We start from the raw sequence: 22,498 nt of genomic DNA, 5'->3' as shown, positions 1-22,498 counted from the left end.
ATCAAAGACTCTCTTCTGTCCAGGGACAACTTATCTATTAGGCACAGTGCCTAGGGCTCATAATATTATTAAGAACTCACAAAAGTTTTTTAATTTCTTTTAAAATCAGAGAAAAATTGACTATAATCCAGCCTGGATTATATTAATCTCTATATCAACACAGATGTAAAATATAACTTTAATATTTTTTTATGAAGGAAGGAAAAACTATGGGCTCCATGAAAGTCACAGTGTCATCCTACTTATGAGACGTGCCCCTTGTATGTTACTTTATTGCTATTGTTGGATTTAACCAATTGCTATATACACATATAGACAACTCCAGAGCACTAGGGACTATGCCCTTCGAATCCCAGCCTGGCACAGGGCCTGGTGTGTGCAGGCTTTGCAGATACAGCTCAGTGACAGATGTCTTGAGTTTAGTGGTAGCACTTTTTGGGAGGAAATTTTATTTGTTACTTCTTCATGCCATAGTTGTTTTTTGTTAGCACATGGGCATGTCAAGGAAGAAAGACCCGGGTACCAGTCTGTAGCCCAGAGATGGGCTGGACCAGCTTGGCTCGATCAGTTTCACACATCCCAGAATTCACTGTGTTTCTCTTATAGGTGGCAGAGGCAAGTAGTGGTTAAGAGAACCAGCTTCTGGTCAGGTCACCTAGCCTCTTGGAACCTTAGTTTTCCTCATCTGTAAAATAGAAACAGCAGAACCTACCTTGTGCAGTTGCTGTAAGGATGAAGTGGCATGAAGTGCTTGTTAATTTCACACCACTGGAAGCTGATGCTTGTAGTAGTGCTCGTGTATTTCTTCTGCTTTAACTCTATTCATTGTAAGATAAACTATCAATTTAGTAACAGTGGTCTGGGAAATAGGAAACACTGCCATATTAACTGTACATCTTGACTATATAAGGAAACTAAAAATTGTTTGAACAGAAATGTTGAAATGTGCATAAAATAGGTCTTGGATTCAAGGCAGGATGGCATTATTAAAGGTGAAGGGAGTGGCTGGGCCAGCTCTGGTTCTAGTCAGCTGTATTTTCCTATTTAGGAAGATGTGGTGGAAAGTCACTTTATCTCCGAGTCATAGACAGGTTCTGGCAGGACACTCTTCACAGAGTGCTTGTAAGAGTGAAAAGAAAAAGGACTTTATCACCAATGAAGTGCTCCACAGCTGAAAGATTGGTCTGTCTGTCTGCTTGCTTTTCAGGCAAGTTTAGCTTCCAGCACTGAGCACTCTGGGTACAAGCAGGACACCTCTCCCATGCGTTCCGAGGTCCCCTTTCCCAAAATTGGCATTTATTTTCCTGCCTTGCAGATTCTATTTCACCAACTGGCATGGGACCAATGATAATGAGCAGTCTGTATGGCGACATTCTCCAAAGAAGCAGAAAAATGGCTATGAGAAAAAAAAAGTCCCAGATGCAACCCCTCTCCTTGACGCCAGCTCTCTGGAGTATCTGTTTGCTCAGGTGAGAAGTTTGGGCCCAGGAGAACCTGCAGTTCCTGGGATGGGGGAGGCATTGCAGGCTTCCGATTCCCTTGGGCAGCTGAACTAGGTGGTAGCTAGGGTGTTTTTGGGCCTGCTCTGTGGGCAGTCCTTGCCACCCTCGCCCTTGCCCGAGATGAGGAGGAGAAAGGCAGCAATTCAGTGGCCCAGGGGGCTGGGTGTCCCACCTGTGGGTTTTCAAGGTTTCACTTTCTCGCTATTCCTCTCTTTTCCCCCATTTCCTATCATTTTACTTCTCATCTGCAGTGCCTCCCGTGGAGAGAGTGGAGGGAAGCTGCAAGTGAGGGAGGGTGTAGTTCAATGGGGTGAATGTGGGGACATCTCAGCAGTCAAAGTGACGTTCGGGGAGGAAGGAGGTGGCTGCTCTGAGTCACAGCAGTAGTAGGGTAGGAAGATTAGATGCTAGACAAAAGCCAGAAGAGAAGTTAGAGTCACCTAAATTGTATTACCCTGAGATAACCAACAGTTTTGGTGATATGCTTCCTGATTTTGCCATACAGGTATATATCACATACTGTGTAGTTTTTTAAAATATCGTATCATTTTATAAACTGCTTTTTTATCCATCCTATTGATGATATTTCAGATGTCAATTAAAAACACAGATCTTTGTTGTTTTGATGGCTTCATAATAATTCACTCATTCAACGAATATTTACTACTGTGCACTCTTTGCCACGGTGCTGCAGATACTGTGGTGAAGAAGACAGACTTGGTCTCTGCAAGCATCAGATACAAAATCAAGTTGGATAAACAGAAAACAAATAAGCAAATAAAATGATATATAAGTAATACATAAGAATTGTGAGAAGTGCCACGAAAGAAAAAGCTTTTGTGACAGGGAATATGGGGAAAGGGTTGGATTGGGAAGATCTAATTTAAATACCAGAGAAGGTCTCTAAGGAGGTGACACCTGTACTGAATCTGGAAGAACAAGGAGTGTGCCGTTCTAAGGAAGGAGTGGGGGAAGTATTTCTTCTCCGTCGTGCACAGTGTTTCAGCAGCAGCACTACTGACGTTTTGGGCTGGATAAATTTTTGCTGTGAGGGACTGCCCTATGCATTGTAGGATATTTACCCACACCCCTGGCCTGCACTCATTAGATGCCATCCCCGGTTGTGACCATCAAAAATGTCTCCAGACATTTCCAGATATTCCCGGCAGGGTGAAATCTCCCTGGTTTGAAAACGTCTGATAGGGAGGAAACAGAATGTGGGAAAGCTCTGCGGCTGGCCAGAGCTGAGAGGGGAGTCAGCGTGGTTGGAGGAGAGGGGGGTGATAAGGAGTGAGACTGGGAAGGCCAACAGGGAGCAGATCATGTGCTTTGGTCCCGGTGAGAGAAAATGCTGGTTTGGCCTAGTGTGGTGGCAGGAGAGTTGGAGAAAAATGGGTGGATCCTCAATTAATTCTGGCGATAGAATAAATGGGACTTGCTGACAGGTTGGCTGTGGAAAGGGAGAGAATCTGAAATATCAAAGATGATTTGGGGCAATGTTTGATAGATAATGGAGTCCTTCCCTACATAGGGAAGACAGAGAGCCACAGGTTGGAAAAGGGGTGGGAATTAGGCATTCTCTTTTGGAGATACCTGTGGAGATTTCAGGTAGGAAGTGAGTATGAGGCTTTCCAGAGGGGAAGCCCTCATTTATTTGACTCATCTCCTCTTTGTGGACATTTCTGGTTTTTCTTAACTTTTCCCCACTATGCTGTCACCGTTACAGTAAGAGGTTGTGGACAACCTCCACGTGTATTTATGTGTGTATGGGATTTCTGTAAGATATACTTTCACATGTGATTTTTATGTCCCAGTTATATTCCATTTTACAGCTTTAGCTTCTGGTTGCATTTGATGCCCATTCTATATATACCTTAGGATTGGCCTTAGAGACAACAGAAATGCACAGCCCTGGGCAGATAGTGTGTTGAAAAAATTAAACGAACTGGCCATTTTCAGATCGATCATTTTTTGTTCAACCTTCCAGTTTTACATGTTCAAAGGAAGAGCATGCTGTACTTGCAAGAATAAGTATTGCATTAGAATCTGACCTTCGAGAGGTTCAGGAGTGAGTGAGTTGTGGTAGTTATATAGTGATGTTTACAGAAAACCACAGCCAGACAAAGTAGTTTCAGATTTTGTTCTGCTCTTCACACGTTGCTGGCAGAGATGGTTGTTGTTGGTCCTTAGGAGTTTATGGAAGTGAACAGTGTCTTTTTCGTACTTGAAACAAGCAGTCCTGTCTTGGGAAGAAGAGGAACTGTAGCAGTGAGAAGCCTCCATCCAAAAACCACTAAACTGAAGTCCCTTCAGGGAAAGTGAGTGTCTCACTTATGTAGAAACACTGCCCCCAGACTTCACATCTACCTCTGTTCCAGCCAGAGAAAGGCCGAAGAGTTCCATGCACTTGGTGTTAGTAAGGACCGAGCGTGGCTGTAGTGCAGTGTTGACGAACCAGAACCCTGGAGTCACATCGAGGTTCAACTTTCCCCCGCCGCTTCCTGGGTCCCTGGCTCTCACGGCACTCTTATCTTTCCACTCGACTTTGTTTCTTATAGCTACTTGATGGTCTATATTTCTGGTTGTTTAGGCTTTCTTCTCAGCATGGACTCTCCCTGAGGTCAGGAATGCAGTCTGGCTTACTGCTATGTATCTATCTCCCCGGCACCTAGAATGACATGTGGCCCCTAATTGGTTCTCAGTAATCAGTAATTACGGAATGAGTGAGTGACGTGACTTAACCCTCGGGTACCTTTGAGTCCTCTTCCGTTAGGTAGAGGTGATGATGTTAGCAGCCACCTCATAGGGCTATTGCGAAGATTAAGTGAAACAGTAAATAAAAGGAACCTAGCACGGTGTCGAACACTGAGGTTAGGGTTCAAGAAAGGGCAGCCAGCGTTGACATCATCAGGTACTGCTTTTTAGTTTTCTTTTTTGTTTTTGAAGCGCTCACTGGCTCTTGGGATGCTGTGCACCTCCAGTAGGGAGAGGGGGCATATTTTGGTGACACGTTTTACTACTAGAAACTTCAACAACAGCTGTCGGTAAACTTCTGTGTGGTGGTGATATACTGTAGAATGTGGATTCCTTCCCCTTTCTCTAAATCTACCTCAGAGCAGGTGTGGTGCCCTGTCAGTCATACACCCAGTTCCCAGGCTAGGATATCTCAGGTATGTTTGCGGGATCAGTGAGCCAACCCCAGCCAGCTGTCACCCTTCCTTGCCCAGGTGCTGTCCAAGCCCAGTACGTGCTGCTGGCCGCTATCATTTATAGATAAGCCCTGAGAAGGGGCTTCACATGTTTATGCTATTCTTCTGCAGCTAACACACTGCTCAATAAGTATTTGTTAAATAAATGAATTAACCTGGGAAGAGTATTTCCTGAGCCCCTTCGTACCCAACTGTTGAGAAAGAGCTTTGGTGCCAGAGAAACTATAAATCTCGTTAGTGTCATTGCTGTACTGCTTTTCTGGGTGGCACCTCCCTATGGGGGAACCTTCCTCTCAAGATTAGAGACAGGGGTGGACTCTTGAAACTTAAGTGGTGGTTCATTTCTTCTCATCTCTTCTCCAAAGGGACAATATGATTTGGTCAAATGCCTGGCTCCCATTCGAGACCCCAAGACCGAGCAGGATGGGCATGATATCGAGAATGAGTGTCTGGGAATGGCAGTCCTGGCCATCTCCCACTACGCTATGATGAAGAAGATGCAGTTGCCAGAACTGCCCAAGGACATCAGGTAAATCTTCCTGCTGGCTAAAGAATTGATTGTGCGGACGGTGCTATTTTTATACGTCCTCACATATCTCAGTGTAACCATTGCCAGTCTTTGGCTGACCCCTGCTCTCTGCAGAGCCCAAATCTTGTTTAGAACATTTATAAAAGGTAGCACGATTGTAATGATAATAGTGTCCTGATTTTGAATGTTGGCTGATGACCTCAGAAATTTGTACTCGAGCGAAAGTTCTAGGCTAGGGATGCCAATCAGATGGGTGGCCTACGTGCCCATCCCTTGTGCCTCTGTGCATGGTGGACATTGCCATCTGTCACTGAGCTTTTTCGTTTTATGCAGGACCCATCTTAAAATCCTTCTCAGTATGTTCGACAGGCAGCTGCTGTCATCCATAGCCTGAACCTCGAGTTCACCAGAGAGCTATGAATTTAATGTGAAGGATGTTACCTCAAGAAAATTGTATTTACTTAAAAATGTCATTCACTATCAAGTCTTTGTGAAGGAACATTCAGTGTGTAATTTCTGCCCATCTATAAAATATCTGTGTATATACCAAGGAGTTCTTATGAATGTCACGGAAGAAGCCAGTCTCATTGTGAAGAGCACGTTATTTAGAGCTGTATTACGTGTGATAGGCAGCATGCGCCTTCTCGCAAGTTTCCTCCCTGTATCTCTTGCCCCGGAGCAGCGTGTGGCGCGGATCGTGGGCTGCTCCTCGGTGGTGCAGGATACGTGCTCTGCTGCTGCTTTCTCATTTTTCTGGGGCTTTTGCTCTCGGCACCTCCTCTTTCCTTTGTCATGAGACTAAGGTGAAAAATGACACCTCTCCTCTGATCTTCCTTTCTATTACATTAATCTAAAATGTTACAGCATTTATGGGGGATAAATTCCAAACTTTGCAGTTTTCCATGGTCATGAAACCATTTGTGCAGCAGGGATTTCCCAGTGCCAGATGCCATTTCGGGTCTGCCAGTGATAAGCAGACCAGTCTCCCCACTGGTCTGGTCCCCCGTTTGTTCTTTCCTTCGTGGGTGTTCATACGCTTCCTAACTGCCTCCTCCTAGCAGTGTATCACTTTGTTGAGACTGTTAGTCATAGATACTCCCCGTTTAGCACCAGCGTAAGGAACTGATCTTCAGCTTCCTTGTCAATCCATTTACTACATCTGTGACACTTTGACGTGGCAAACATGAGGTTTTTTGTATTTAATTAGATTTTGTGTTTTTTCCCATTTCTTACAAAAGCAACATGTGATCTTTATAGAGAAATTATAAAACAGACCTAAAAGTAGAACATACAGAACATCTGTGATCACTCTTGACACCTTTGAAGCCACTTTCTAACTGATGTTGAATCTTAATAACAGTGTATGTGAGTACCAGTGCACACAGGAACAGCGACACCAGCAAGCAAACACACAGTTAAGTCAATTTTGCTCCCTGCCTTTGTGAGCCAGAAAATTGGATGATACTTGCAGGAATTCCCATTTCAGGAAAACCTGTGGAACGTGTGCTTTTCCCTCTCTTTCAGTCCCTGTTCACCTCCATCTCCTTGTGATTAGTGCTTGTCATCTCCTAGTGCTTACTCCCTCTAAGACCCCCCTGGGAGTAGGTCCTCCTTTCTCATGGGGCAACACATGGAAGGGAGATTTATAGACTTGGGTTTGTTTCTGTACTGTTCTCTGCTGACCTGGACATGAAAGAAAGACATATTTTTCTACTTTGTTTTAGCTACAAGCGATATATTCCAGAAACATTGAATAAGTCCATCAGACAGAGGAACCTTCTCACCAGGATGCGGATAAATAATGTTTTCAAAGATTTCTTGAAGGAATTTAACAACAAGACTATTTGTGACAGCAGTGTATCTACTCATGACCTGAAGGTGAAATACCTGGCCACCTTGGAAACTTTGACAAAACATTATGGCGCTGAAATATTTGAGACTTCCATGTTACTGATTTCATCAGAAAATGAGATGAATTGGTTTCATCCGAATGACAGTGGAAATGTTCTCTACTATGAAGTGATGGTAACTGGAAATCTTGGAATCCAGTGGAGACAGAAACCAAATGTAAGTGGTGGTAGGTGGCTGATCAGAACAGACCATCATGCATCAGAACAGACCTGTTCTGTTTATCCTGTTGGGATTATCTCTTCGCATGTCCATCACCCCTGCCCACTGAGTGTATTCAGGTTAGAGACCATGTTACCATTCATCTTTTATTGTGTTTATGCAGCAGTAGATCTAAATAAGTATTTATTGAGTTCTGTAGGGAAATGGAGAAATAGAACAATAGTCTAGATAATATGTAATAATAATAATAGCAGACATTTACTGAGCACCTACCATGTACCAGGTACTTTTAAGAGCATTTTACACATATTACTCATTTATTCCTTTAAAAAAAAAAAAAACAAAAAACAAAACCCAGAGGGGAGTATTACCATTATCCTATTTTATAGATGAGGGCAGAGAGGCAGAGAGAAGTTAAACTTGCCCAAGGTCATAACTAACTAATAAGCAATTGTGCCAAGAATTGAACTTAGGCTTCTGGCTCCATCAAATAGGGTAATTGATTTTGCAATTTAAAGCTGCTTTTTTGAAGTATTTGTTGGATGAGACAATGGAGCAGAGTGGTTTAAAAGCATGGGTTTTAAACCTAAATGGACCTGGTTCAGATCCTGGCTCCACTATTTATAGTTCCCTAGCTTTGGGGGGTTATTTCCCCTGTATCAGCTGCATATTATTCATCTGTAAAATGGAGATACTTACTGTATCTGCCTTGTGGAGTTGTCGAGAGAACTAAATGGCAGCACAGAGCCCAGCATGTAATAAATGTTCAAAAATTATTATAGCTGCCGTCATTGTTATGGTTATCAATAATATTAAAGTAATGGTGAGATTTATTTTCTCCTGTTTTATTCATGCTAAGAAAATATTGCCTTAACACTTAACCGAGTGCTTTTTCCTATAGAATAGGTACACTGTTAATGAGAACTTATCTAATCCTCAAAGAATCTTGTGAAATGTAAGCTCTGTTTTATGGACAGGGAAATGGAGGGTCAAATTGATGACCTAACTAGTTAATAACTAGCAGGTTATTCAAGCATGGGATTCATATCTCCTTTTGAAAGTTTCGACTTGAATGTTGTTAGGAAGTCAAGATAATCAGTGGTAGATTCTAAAATGAGAAAGCTCATGTTCTGTCCAGCCACATTTGGGAAGACATGTTCTCTGCCTGTGTTGAAACATATATCAGTCCGGAAGTGAGAGGACCTGCCTATCTAGTGGCCAGTTATTTCCCTGTCTGAGCTTAACTGTACATTATAGTTTAATGTGAAGCGTACAGTCACTGTGCTAATTAAGGTCCCTCCCAGGTGTATAAGATCCCAAGATTCTCTGATTGGCCCCCAAACTTTGATCCTAAGTTCACATGTGCCCCCTCCCCCAATTCCTGTGTAAATTCAGGCAGGCTGGCTGGCTTCTTCTCGAATGTAGGCCCTGCCTTAGTTTTCCAGAAGCTTTAACATTTTTCACCAACAGAAAATGAGAAAGCCAACTTAACTCTGGCATTCTTATGCATCTTATCAGGTTGTTCCTGTTGAAAAAGAAAAACACAAACTGAAACGGAAAAAACTGGAAAATAAACACAAGAAGGATGAGGAGAAAAACAAAATCCGGGAAGAGTGGAACAATTTTTCTTACTTCCCTGAAATCACTCACATTGTAATAAAGGAGTCTGTGGTCAGCATCAATAAGCAGGACAACAAAAAAATGGTAAGTTTGCTCCGGAAGCAATTCTGTCTGGATCTGGTATGAGAGGGAGACTTCACGGAGGACAGTGATGTGGCACATGCTTTGCAGGGTTCCTGTCCCAAAGAGAAAATCTGATGACTGGCTCTCTTTCCTCCTTAAGCCAGAAATCCCTCTTGCTGACACTGACATTATCAGTGCGGGGTTTTGAGTTACACTGGGATGTTCCAGTGCCTTTCTTTGGTCTGGCAAATGGGTCTCTACTTCAGGGCTTGCTGCCCTCCCAAAGACGTTTCAGCATAAATATTTAATTCACAAAAGTGAGTGGATTTGAAGGAAAAGGAGATCGGTGAATGTTAGCTTTTCCCCCCAAGGACTCCTTTGGCCTCTCTTCCGAGTTGAGGGCTTCATCTGGGCTGAGGTCGGTGGGAAGCCCCGCTTTGCATTTCAGTGGACTGTCACGCTGGTGGCTGTGGCCACAGTGGCCGTCCTCGGTATGGTGTTGGGCACACCCAAGTGACTCTTGGACAGAGGAAGGGGTGTTCAATCTCACTTCCTCTTTTTTGGTATCACTTAAGGACATCATCTAGACAGGCAGGCCAGTTTGGGCAGGAGAAGTAGGAATGCTGCCAAAATAAACATGTTTGTGTTGGGGAAGTCATGGCTGGTGGCACGTGGAGAGGATGGGCAGCCTAGGCAGGGCACTCACAGAGTGAAGGTAGTCAGCACCAGGGAAAGACCATGTTTTGCCCGATTTGGTGAAAACTGTGTCAGAAGGATAACACTCGGGCGCCTGGGTGGTGCAGCGGTTAGGCGTCTGCCTTCGGCTCAGGGCGTGATCCCGGCGTTATGGGATCGAGCCCCACATCAGGCTCCTCCGCTGGGAGCCTGCTTCTTCCTCTCCCACTCCCCCTGCTTGTGTTCCCTCTCTCGCTGGCTGTCTCTATCTCTGTCGAATAAATAAATAAAATCTTTTTTAAAAAAAAAAAAGGATAACACTCAGTGTTGGGAATGAATCTGGTAATCTGGTTTAGAACAGATGACCACCCTGTTCATCCAGAGTAAGTGGCCTTTATATACCTTTTAATTAATTAATTAAAAGATTTTATTTACTTGACAGAGACAGCCAGTGAGAGAGGGAACACAAGCAGGGGGAGTGGGAGAGGAAGAAGCAGGCTCCCAGTGGAACAGGGAGCCCGATGTGGGGCTCGATCCCAGGACCCTGGAATCATGACCTGAGCCGAAGGCAGACACTTAACGACTGAGCCACCCAGGCGCCCCTTTTTATACCTTTTAGAAAGAAGTTTGGCAACACGTACTGAAAGCCTTGAAAATATTTATATATCTCTCCATTTGGCAACTTAGGTCTGTTTCCCAGAAACAATGAGAGATGAAGCCAGTGGTATGTGAATGAGTATGTTTGTCCCCGTGGAATTTATAGTGTAAAAATACTGAAAATTACCCAAGTATATCATAATAGGCAAATGGTAGGATATTCTACCTGAGTAGTAAAATATATAAACAATCGCTAAATTTTTTTAATAATTTGGAAAAATGCTTTATAAGTGGAAAAAAGCAGAATATAAAACTCTCTATAGAACAGTGCCAGTTTTGTTCAAAACATTTTAAAAGGTCTGCATATACATATACACGCTCTTAGAAAAATCAAATATTAACAGCTGTCATTTGTGATGGGATTATGAATTATTTAAATTTTTTTTATTCTCCTAACCCCCCCTTAACAATAAACATAAGTTAATTTCATCAGGAAGCTGTAGTGAAAAATAAAGTGAAGGGAGAAGAAGAGTCCAGATAGATGTTAGTGGGAAGATGGAGATGGAGGGAGGGAGAAGGTCGAAATGAGTGCTCTTTATTCAGTATATTATAGAGATAGGGCCGGATTATATGTGGTGTCCGCAGGATGTTCCTTAGTCCTTACAAGAATCTTAGATGTAGGCATTTTGGCTCTGTTTCCAGAGCCAAATTGGAGACCATAGACAGGTGTAGACACTCGCACAGGGTGACAGAGTGAGAAAGTGGCATCTCCAGTTCCAAGGCATTCTCTTCCCCAGAGACTGCAGTGAGGAAGAGCTTGGCACACCCGTGATCTGGCTCTTCAACACGGTCAAACCCGAAGATGCATAGCAGAGGAGGAGAAGCAGCAGCCAGCTGGTACAGTGTGTGTGAGCCTGCCCCATCCTGTCCTGGCTGAGAGTCCAGCCTGGCACCCGGTGGCACACCTGTCACCTCAGTCCGAGCCCACTCGGAGCACATGGGCTGGCGAGGCTGTGCCAGTTGCAGAGCTGTGTAGGGATCAGGAGGTAGGCAGGGTGAAAGAACTGCTTGATCTCCCCGTGACTTGATTTTCTTTACAAACACGAGCTCCTACTACGTGCCAGGCACTTCCCATTCTACATGCTTTACAAATGTAAACTCTTTCCATTTTCATTGACCTTAGAGATGGGTGTATTACTGTCTTGATTTTACAGAGGTGGAAACTGAGGCACAAAAAGCTTAGGTAACTTGCCCAGGGTCACACAGCTCTTAGGTTAAACCATTCGAAACGGCCAGTATTCGACAGTTCGTGACCTGTAAAAAATGATGATTACATGTGCATAACTGTAATAGCGAGTGGAGATACTGTGATTTGAGCCCACATAAACTGACACCAGAGCCTGTGGGTTAACGCTGTGATGCTTTTTCTTCTTTATCTCGGTCCCCTGTCCCTTCCCAGCCATGAATTTCCAAGCCCTTTGATCAGACAGTATTTTGGCTGCTGGTCTTTCAGGAAAGCATGATGGTAGCATGTTACCAAATTCTATCTTGATTAATCTCTCCTCTCTGCCTCTTCTTGACGTCATCCATTTCCATTTAGACTTCTGTTCTAGGGAACTTAAGTGCTTACGTGGTCTTGCTTTGTCGTGTGATTGGGTGAAGGGCTGCCCAAGCCAGCCTACCCTGCATTTGCTGTACGGGGAGCTGCGGGTGGATGGAAGGAGGCACACGTAGCCTAGAGTCTCCTGACTGAATAACTGTCCCCTTGGTGGCGTTGGCCTCCTTGGCTCACAAGTCCACAGCGGACCCTTCCTTTGGCAAGATAGCTGTATCAGCCCCACTTACTTCCGTCCAAAGTTGCTTCCCTTTCCTTTTGACTAATTTTCCTGTCTCTTTTTCTCTGCTGCCAGCCTGTCCTTTCTCCAGTGCTGTGGACAGAGTCTTATTCTCACGTGTCATTTTGCCCTCAGAAGGCTCCAGCACTTTTTAATGTTCTTGTGGGTCCAGGTTCTAAATGGCTTTCCATACCATCCTTCCCCAGGAGATGTTCCTGGTTGAGCCCATGGCTCCTCTCACATGGGCAGTTTTTGTTCAGGGCTATATGACCAAGATAAAAACAAAAAACAAAAAACAAAACCAAACCGCCTGTCTTCACCTCCAGGTGTTTTTTTGAGAACCTTCCTTCTGTGGAAGTTCCCTCTCTCTTCTCCATTTTTGCCTTTGCTCTCCCACTTTGAGTAAGAATCTGCTTCTTCCAAACCCTCAGAGGTCTCTGGACTTAATCTAGCAACCTCATCATTGTCTGGGACCATTCCTGGATTAAATTCTGGGTGTTTCACTTTCTAGACCAACTCTGTATGAGAGGAAGGCCCTGTGCCTCTGTTTCCTTTTCTGTAAAATGGGAGCGATGCTGCCGAGTCAGTCATTGCTCTGTGCCAAGACCAGGGTACCACTTGCACATGCTCTGCTCCTACTCCCTCCACTTTTTTTTTTTTTTTTAACTCCACTTTTATTCTACTGTGCCCCTGATGCAGGCTTGCTCCTCCCTCTGGACCCGGGTGCAGCCTCTCCATAGGTCTCCTGCCTGCCACAGCTGCTCATTCCGCCCTTCCTCCCACACAGACACTCTATACCTCATCTGATAGTTTGGCGATAATAGGAACATATGATGAACAGTCAGAATCTTATATAAGTGCAAGGGGTACAGTTACTTTTGACGTGATGCGTTCTGCATTGTGTTTTAAATATCTTCTCACAAGGTACCTCATAAAGCCAGCTGCCTGAGGTGGTAGGCACGTGTTGTAACCATGGGCATGTCTTCTCTCTCACCAGGAACTGAAGCTCTCATCCCATGAAGAGGCCTTGTCCTTTGTGTCCCTGGTAGACGGCTACTTCCGGCTCACAGCAGATGCCCATCATTACCTCTGCACCGATGTGGCTCCCCCGTTGATCGTCCACAACATACAGAATGGTTGTCATGGTCCAATCTGGTTGGTTCTGGCACCTTTTCAGTTGCCCTTGGTGTGAAGAGAACCACGTTGTAGTGATGGGGGTGTGTGGCCTCCTCAGACAGGTGTCATCACTTGGTGAGGTGGGGGCTGCTTGAGCATGTTTAGGACTTGGTGCCTTCTTTCCCATCCCTGCTGTCCACTGGTCAGGACTTCCTGTCATCACTTTCCTTGGTTCATGCCACAGACCCTTCCTTCTTTCGCTTCAGTTTCCTCATGGTTTAACCCCCTCACTTCTCCACAGCTGACCAAGAAATGCTATACTTCCTAACCCTTTGCTGTGCCAGACATACAGATAGGACACGGGTGCCAATTTCACTGTAGTCAGCTTGTCCTAAAGGGCCAGATAAATGGTGGGAACAGTGGGGTGACCACGCCTTAGAGCTGGAAGGGGCTTGGTGGACATCTTGTCCCACCTGCATCTCAGGCCTAGTAGCTCTTACTCAGATAACTCTGGTGATGGAGTACTTAGTACTGCATGAGGCAGCCAGTGAGTTATAGCTCTAATAGTTAGAGGCAAACGTACTGTTCTGCTGGGGAGTTGGAAGTTTGCCTCTCTCTAACTTCCTACTCATTTGACTTCTGCCATTTGAAGCTGAGGGGATCTGGTGTACTTCAGTTTACATGGGACTATTCTTTTTTTTTAATAATTTTTTATTATACTATGTTAGTCACCATACAGTACATCCCTAGTTTTTGATGTAAAGTTCCATGATTCATTACTTGCATATAACGCCCAGTGCTCCATGCAATACATGCCCTCCTTAATACCCATCACCGGCCTATCCCATTCCCCCACCCCCCTCGCCTCTGAAGCCCTCAGTTTGTTTCTTTCTTTAGAAGAAAACAGCTGCTGTATTTCTTCCCCAGAATATATCTGGGGAAGCATCTCTTCAGCTGCCTTCCTTATGATAGGTTCCCACCGTCTTCCCTCTGCCTGTTACTCTTGGACAGCTAGTTCATTCGTGGGTGACTCCTGGCTTTGAGAGGCTCGCAGACTCACGGGGGGGGGGGGGAGATAGACACACAAAGAAATGCAGAGCAGGCTGCTAAGCATTATAGTAAAGCACATCCGTCAAATACCCCAGCCACAGTTAGGCTTCAGCCCTGGCCCTTGTGCCTCCCTTGGCCTAGAATGCTCTTCCTCTGGAATGTATGCAGCCCCCACTTCCTTTAGATGTCACTCTGATACCACCTTATCGGTGAAGTCTTCCCTGACCACCTTCTGTGAAGTGACAACACCTCTTCCTCCTCCACACCCCACACTTCCTGGCTCCTTCACCCTGCTTTAGTTTTCTTCAGTGGCATTTATTACTTCCTGACTCGCTTTATTTCCGTGTCCGTTTGTTTCCTGCCTGTCTAGCCTTGCTGTCCAGAATATGAGCTGCATAGTGGCAGAGGGCACCGTGTGCTTTGCTCACTGCTTTTCCTCAGCACCTGTGGCAGGGCCTGGCACCTACCAGAGGCACTCCATAAATATTTGCTGAGTTGGTGAATGTTTTGTGTTCTGTGGGAGGCCGAAACTCACTGCTTCCTCTGAGTAGGGAGCATTCAGATCAGATTAAATTTTGAAGAATCAATGAAGGTTGACAGGTCTTAAAGAGGGAAGAAGGCCTCCCACGTGAGGGGTCATCATGTGCAAAGGCATGAAGTTGTTCCAGATCATGGAGCGGTTGGTCTCTGCCTTTCTTACACATGATGATGATGTCGGTCCTCTCTCACCGACTCTTAGTGAGTGCCGCTCACGAGATATGTGGTGACTTCACTTGTAGATTTATTTAGTGATTGTTCACTGCCCTCTGTGCGCCAGGACTGATTGAGTGTAAGACAGGCATATTCCCTATTAATATCTTTCTAATTCTTGTTTTTTTATTCAGTGTTAATTATTCAGTTACTTATTTACTGAGTAGCTACTATGAGCCAAGGGTGCGCTGGCTACTGGGGGATACAGCAGTGAACAGAATAACCCCAAATTTGTGCTCTCCTGAGGTTCATGTTCTAGTTGGGCTGCCTAGGGATGGTGGGGAGGGGTCCCATTCTATGGCGGGCACTCTGTGATGGGCAGCTCCGCATCACCTCTTCAGGGATATCTCCTGCCACAAGAGGGAGACCACGTGTGTGGGGAAGTCAGGGACAAGCAGGGCTCAGTGCCTTGCTCAGCGGGCGGGTCCTCTTCTAGACCTTGGAGACTTGATGTGTCTTAAGTCTTCTTGGCATCTCGGCTTGCCCCTTAGACAGGACTTCAGGACCCAGGATGGGTAATGTGATGGGGCTGTAGGACTTGAGCCAGCTCAGAGACGTGGATATCCCCTGGGTTTTAGAGTGTTCTCATTGGTATGAGCTCTTTCTCCCTTTCCCTTTCTCTCCCTCTAGCACAGAATATGCCATCAATAAGTTGCGGCAAGAAGGAAGCGAGGAGGGGATGTATGTGCTGAGGTGGAGCTGTACCGACTTTGACAATATCCTCATGACTGTCACCTGCTTTGAAAAATCTGAGGTCAGTCAGGAAGTATCTTGGTCAGTCAGGCCAAGTCTTAACGCCACAGGGTGTTCAATGTAGCCAGCCCAGGAGCTGCTCCAAAGAGGGCCACACTGGAGCCTACAGGTAGAGAAGCCTGGGTTTCTGAGAAAATCCCTGGCAGTTCTGACCAGGACAACCCCACTCTTCAAAAGGAAACTTCTAGAGCAGCCAGACCCCAAATATTTCTGCCCTTTCTTCTCTCAGGAGACCCATGGCAGGGGTCCATGTGGCTCTGGAAGGTAGAGTGTGGCCAGAAAACCAGTTCACACCAAACATTTGTCAAGTTTAATGCACTTGTTGGGAGTGGTCGATTTTACACTCAGTAAATCACAGACCCAGAGCGGTGTCTGATCTGTGGCACTCACTGGTGCACACCAGTGCCAAGAAGGCTGGCTCGACAACCTGACCTAACACAGATCTCCCCACATAGTAGCTTCAGACATTTTAACAGACGACTTGCTATCCCCTGTTTGACAAGTGGAGATGACTCTATTTAGTGGCTCCAGTGTAGCTGGAAGCCAGGAATGATGTGAGAGATAACCCTGAAAACAAAGATAGAAGCCAGAATTATTGACCTTACCTCACTAGACTGCAATCTGCCTTTGTCATTCATGCAATTTTTTTAAATACAGGAAATGGAATATTTTAAAAGACAATGAGTTTTACAGAATTAGTACAGACAAATACACTAGTGTTGACTGGGTTAGCATGAACTGGGAGAACTGGGTGGCAGAGGGAGGCAGGGGAGCTGCAAGGTGGAGGTCAGCGCATGAGCATGCCATAGACCTCAGACGGGATGGAAGGAAAAGTACTGGGGAGCCCCTGGGGACCTTGACTCCGTCAAGAGTGGGAAAAGGAACTGGCAGAAGGAACCCAGCACTGCCAAGTGTCCTGGGCAAAGTGTCTAGGTGCCACTGCCCACATGGGGGTGTTCGTGCACAGCAAGGCCTCACGGCTGGTACGGACACAGCGGGTCAGAGCTTGTCAGGTTTGTTCCTGGGCAGCATGCCTGTCTTCTGCTTTCATCAGTCCTTGAAGGAAATTTAATGTTTTGAACATGGATGGGTACAGGAGACAGCCCAACCGCATTCTGAGGTGGGATGGGCTTACGGTGTACCAGGAATGTCAGTGACTCAGTAGCCTGGCCCGCCTGGGGTCGGATTACCTGGGGAAGCAGGATCATAGCCATGATTACTCCTGCTGTTCATTTCAGCTCACCAGATGTTGTGCTGAACACTTTACCTACATATCCTCATGTAAATCTTGTACTGACCCTGTGAGGTAGGTGGTATTATCCCAATTGTACAGATGAATAAACCAAGGCATCGAGATCTTAAATATCTTGTTCTGGTCTACACCATAAGTGGATCTTTCTGACCCTCATCCTTAATCACTGAAATATTTGTCTCTGTACAAAAAGTGCCCGTGAAGGAAAGCCTCTGCTTATACTTCCTCTCTGTGGTGCCATAGAACCCTGAAAATAGACCAGACCGCCGCCCGCCGCCTCCAGGGTGGTTCTCCTCAAATAGACGGACGGTCTGGAAGGGCTCAGTTTGAGAGACTTCCTGGATAAATATTGTTATAGTAATCATTATTCCGTGCATCATAATATTTGCACGTCTTTATAAAGTGCTTGCCAAGTTTTTGCTATGTCGTGTAAGTATAGCAGTCCTGTGAGGTTGGTTCTCCCGTGGGCTTCATCTTACAGATTTAAAACGGCGCGATGCTATCGTAGAAGTCGCTGCTCAGTTATGCTTCCTCCCTAATGGTCACGCCTTTGATCGGTGTCGTCTTCTGGATTTATTTGTTTGTTTACTTGTTTATAATACATTTTTACTTTCGAATAATTATAGATTTACAGAAGTGTTTCAGAGATGGAGTTCTAGATACCTTTTACCCAGCTTCTCCTGTTGTTAACAGATTACTTACCCATGGTGCATTTACTTGACCCATTTAAAACAGTTTGTTTCTGGTCATTTTCCCGAATGGCAGGTGCTGGGTGGCCAGAAACAGTTCAAGAACTTTCAGATCGAGGTGCAGAAGGGCCGCTACAGCCTGCACGGCTCGGACCGCAGCTTCCCCAGCCTGGGGGACCTGATGAGCCACCTCAAGAAGCAGATCCTGCGCACGGACAACATCAGTTTCGTGCTGAAGCGCTGCTGCCAGCCCAAGCCCCGAGGTCAGTGTCCCTGGGCCACAGCCAGGCCCTGTCCCCTCAGGGCCCCCCCACCTCAGCTCCTTGGTGATACTCCAAGACACCTGTCAACCAAAAGATGCTGCTCGGTCAAAAGAAAGTGGCCCCTCCCCACAGGTTCTAGGTGTCTTTCATTTTTTCTTGTTACAAGTCCGTCCCCGACTCCAATCCCGGTCCTCAAGTGTCCGTGTTTTCTATTGAATAAAACATATACCTGTTCTTAGCAGCTCAGGTTTCAGGAAGAGCTAGGCTTAGGATTAGGAAATAGAAGCTTACTACTTTCCTCTTTAAGATAAAATGTCTTGAGAGTTCCCCTGCGAGTGGTTTATTATCTGAGAAATGTTCCTGGCACATCTTCTGTGGGCCAAGAACTGTGGTGAATGCAAAGCATCAGAAATGCCTGGCACCCAGTCGCTGCTCTCCAAGGGTTTTCAGTCTCACACAGAAAATGTCCCAGGGAAACGAGGCCACTGCATATGTGATGCTGTTTCATCAACACCTATATGTTACAGCTCAGACTTGCAGAGACGGGGATGGTCAAAAATCCCTGAGCCGTGGCATGGAAGACTGCAGGGAGGAGGCGGATCTTGGGCAGTGAGCGAGGGCTTGCCCGTTAGATGAGGGCATTTCCTGCTGAGCATGTGCAGGGGCTGCAGAGAAGCCCGGGCTGAAGGGCTAATGTTGTCTGGTGAAGTTAGAAAGAAGGGCAGGTGAGGTTGGGAGAGGAGAGATTTGGGTCAGAGGAGGCCTTGGGTGCCACGCCAGAGAGTTGCAGTGCCAAACCATGGGAGGATCAGGTTGTAAAATGGATGGGAGGGGCGAGGAGCCCGGCTCTTGTTTTCGAAGCCCCATGGGTAGGGTCACTGATGTCCTGCAGGTGGATTCATCACCTCTTAGAACGTGAGAACTGCAAGGACAGTTAGGCATCACCTGGTCAAATGCCACATCTTACAGATGAGACAGCCGAGTCCTGGAGAAGTGAAGTGGGTCTCACTGAGGGTCAGGGCAGAAGGGGTTTGAGTGCCAGTCTACCCCAGATGGTTTTTTGACATTCGCCTACTGCAAGGTGCTGCCTGCATGGGTCAGATCCTTCCGTGAGAAGAGGTCAGGCCTCAAAGAAGGGGGGGGCAGCACAGTCGTTCTGAGGCCCCCCAAGTATGGTGGAAGATACTCTGAGGAGTCTCTTTGTCTGAGATGCATCTGGTTCTTTTAAGGGAATTTGTGAGCCTTTATGTCAGGGTGGGCAGAGGAAGCAACACCAGGACAAAAAAGGGCCTGGGTTCTTGATGTTTGAATCATTTTTTGGCCTCCCAGCAAGGGGCTGCCACCGCACTCGGTGAAAGAGGAAGGACTTATTTCTTGTTGATCAGATAGGGTTTCCTGCCAGCTTTGGGGGTAACTGCAGCCTTTGTTTTCATGCTTGAAGATGTTCCGCAAGCGTAAAAACACATCTGCCACTTGGCCCTGAGACCTCAGAGTGAGGTAAAACCTTAAAGCCCAACGACCCTATTTACTCACATCATCTCTCCTAACAGATATTAGGAGCAGTTTTTACTTTCCTTGGGATCTGTGGTCTCTGGGTAAGGTTGAGGAGATAGAAGGAAGCAGCCACGGGTAGCAGGGACTGGTGGCAGACAGGAGATGGAGACATGATTTCTTCGCTGGAATTAGCTGTGGGGGGTCTCTGGTGTCGATGCCATTTCTACTGGTCCAGATCTGGGAGCCAGTAGCGGTGGCAGGAGAAGCACAGGAACAAATTGAACCCCTCTCTCGTGGCTTCTGATGAGGCTCCTGGAACTCTACACCAAATGTGCTTGGTGTCTCTCTTTCCCACTTGACTCTTAGACAGGATCTGGATCTGTCTTAGCACCCTGTGACTCACAGGGTACACCACACCCAGCATGGAGTCCATGTTCACTGATGTCTGTCAGGTGAATAATTACAGCAGTAGCTACCGTATTGGTGAGCACCTACTAATCTTCACTCTCCACGCATATTTGCATTTATTCCATCTGACAATAGCTCCGTAGCTATTATAGAGATGGAGAAATGGAGGCCCAGAGATGGTCAGCGCCTTGCCACTAGTATCAGTAGTAGGTATAATAGTAGTAGCAACAAGTGATGATGATGATGATGATGATGATGATGGTGGCGCCTGCGGCGGTGGCGATGGCAGCTACCATGCTTACACTTTAGCAGACCCTGTTTGAGGGTCTTGCATGTCTGAGTCATTTAACTTTCAGAACAAGCCAGAGTGTGTTGTAATCCCCATTATACTTGCCTAGGTAGTTAGAGGGACGAGTGGGGAACCGAACTCAAGTCTCCTGACTCCAGCTCTGGTACTCTTTCCCGTACATCCCATCATACTCTGTGAAGGTGTAGGGGCAGCCATTAGCCTGAGGCTTGGCGGTGGGAAGAGGAGGAATGAGTCCTATGTATGAGGCTTGCTTCTGTGGGCCATCAGAAGCCCTCTGTCTTCCTTCCACCACCTGCAAATTAGAGAAGTGGTAAAATCATGAAAATTAAGACGGTCATTTGGGGTTCCTCACTGTTTCTGCCCTCCCAACTTCAAGGCCCTGATGGCCCCACTCCAACCTGGGTTTCTCACTTGAAAATGCAACTGAGAAACTCCTCATGGAATAAGGAAAAGCAGGTGGCCACTCAGAGTGGATGTGACAGTAAAGCAAGTCCACATCTCTTTTGGTGCTCAGCCCACTGCCCCTCTCCCAAGTCTGAGAGTGGCTGTGGCAAGAAGGGGATAGCGACCCAGCAGGACTCCCTGGCCCAGTTGTCACTGACCCTCCCACGTCCTTGGCTGTGGAGTGGAGCCAGGGACTTGGTTTCGGCACCCTTTGGCTCTGACACTGAGAACTTCTGTCTTCTTGCCAACCAGCTGGTACAAGGATGATGGTGCTGACCAAGGTGTAATACTGGTCTTAACTACAATGGCTGCCAGTTTTGGGAACACTCCCTGTACACCAGGCACCAGTAAGACCTTCATATGCATTATCTCATTTATCCCTCATAGCAACCTGACGAGGAACACAACTATGTCTCCCATTTTTCTAGTGAGAAAATGGGTTTAACGGCTCCCCCCACTTACACAGTTGACTACAGTGCCATGCCCACAAATGGTGCCTGTTTTCATCCGCTCTAATTTTCAGAACACCTCCACTGCCCCGACCCTTTGCTGGGGACACCATTCAAGTGGCCCTTTCTTGGTCTTTTCTCCGTTCGGGCAGTCCTGAGTTGCCTGTTTGAGTCTGATTTTATCCAGGTTACAGAGTGGAGTCAGCATAACAGAATGGAGGAGGATAGATAACAGAATGGAGCAGAAAGGGTACCCAGGATATAATAAGGGGAGCCTGTGCCTGAACCCAGTGCCTGGCTCCCAGATTTGTACCGCTCGCTAGGGCTGGGTATGCTATGGGAAGGTATGAGCCTGGAGCCATCCGTGACTGAAGTGTGAGCGCTCAGGACTCACTAGCCGCCTGACCTCAGGCAAGCTGTTTAATCGCTCTGAATCTCTGTTTTCTGACCTATAGAATAAAAAGAAGGATAAAAATACTATGTACCTCATAGAATTGTCATAAGGACAAAGGAATTACTGTGAGGAAAGCTCTTAGGGCAGAGGCTGGCAAAGAGGAGGCAATCAGAAAATGTGGGCTAAAGAAAACAACAAAGAGGAAAACAAGGCCTGCCCTGAAGGGAAGTGAGGATTTGAGAGACCATGTTTGGGTTCCTCAGCCTACTGCAGGCGCCTGGTCCTCAGCAGCTAGGTGGGGTTCTCCTAGGGTCCAGAATCCTCTCACTGCAGTCCGAATGTGGAATGAGCTCTCTCCCCCAACAGGGCATAGCTCGAAGTAGCTCCATGATGGGAAGGCACCTTCTGTGGATTGTGAATTCCATGAGCCACCTGTGCTCAGTGTGGCCCAGCAGATTTTGTCAATTGTTTGGTTTGCCTTTTGAATCCATAGAATCTGGGGGCTGGTCTGCTCATAATCTATATACTGAGTTAGGGCCTCCTTGGAGTCAGGCACGACCTTCTCTCTGGGTTACCTGTCCTGTTCTTTTGCATAAGGTCACCCCCTAGACCCAACGGACTGCTTTGTCCTCCCCCTCAGCTCTCGCCCTTCAGCTCACATCCTGATGATGCATTCACACAGCGAACAGATACTTCCTGGGTACCTACTCCGTACCAGGCTGTGGAGGTAGAGCAGGAAATAAGATAGACACCGTCCTTGCCGGTGGGGAGTTTCTCTTCTCAGAATTAAAAATTTCACTTCCCTAGGCAGACCTTCCCTAAGTTCTGCTATCAGAACAGATCCTGCTGTGTCAACCTTGAGCACCTGGGCCTGGCCTGGAGAGTAGCTGCACAAATTTTAATGGATTGATTATTTGATTAGTTTCAGCTCTGTTATTAGCCTGCAAGCTCCTGGAGGGCCTAAATCAAGTGCTTAGTAAACATTTACTGAACGACTGAACCAACACATGTATAAATATGTGTTCA

At 46.3% G+C, this 22,498-nt stretch overlaps 1 protein-coding gene across 1 annotated transcript in view; it reads left to right on the top strand.

The window, feature by feature from the left end:
• JAK1 (Janus kinase 1) overlaps positions 1–22,498 on the top strand; it is a 126,159-nt gene that overhangs the window by 87,289 nt on the left and 16,372 nt on the right. The window contains 7 exon segments of the mRNA XM_045802148.2: positions 1,316–1,469; positions 5,077–5,240; positions 6,965–7,307; positions 8,829–9,014; positions 13,098–13,255; positions 15,647–15,770; positions 17,787–17,973. Of these exon segments, the coding sequence (XP_045658104.2) occupies positions 1,316–1,469; positions 5,077–5,240; positions 6,965–7,307; positions 8,829–9,014; positions 13,098–13,255; positions 15,647–15,770; positions 17,787–17,973 (1,316 nt within the window).

This window comes from Ursus americanus, chromosome 12 (assembly GCF_024610735.1).
Source record: "Ursus americanus isolate L20-20 chromosome 12, mUrsAme1.1.p, whole genome shotgun sequence".
NCBI classification, from domain to species: domain Eukaryota; kingdom Metazoa; phylum Chordata; class Mammalia; order Carnivora; family Ursidae; genus Ursus; species Ursus americanus.
This window is presented reverse-complemented; position numbering and strand designations above follow the sequence as displayed.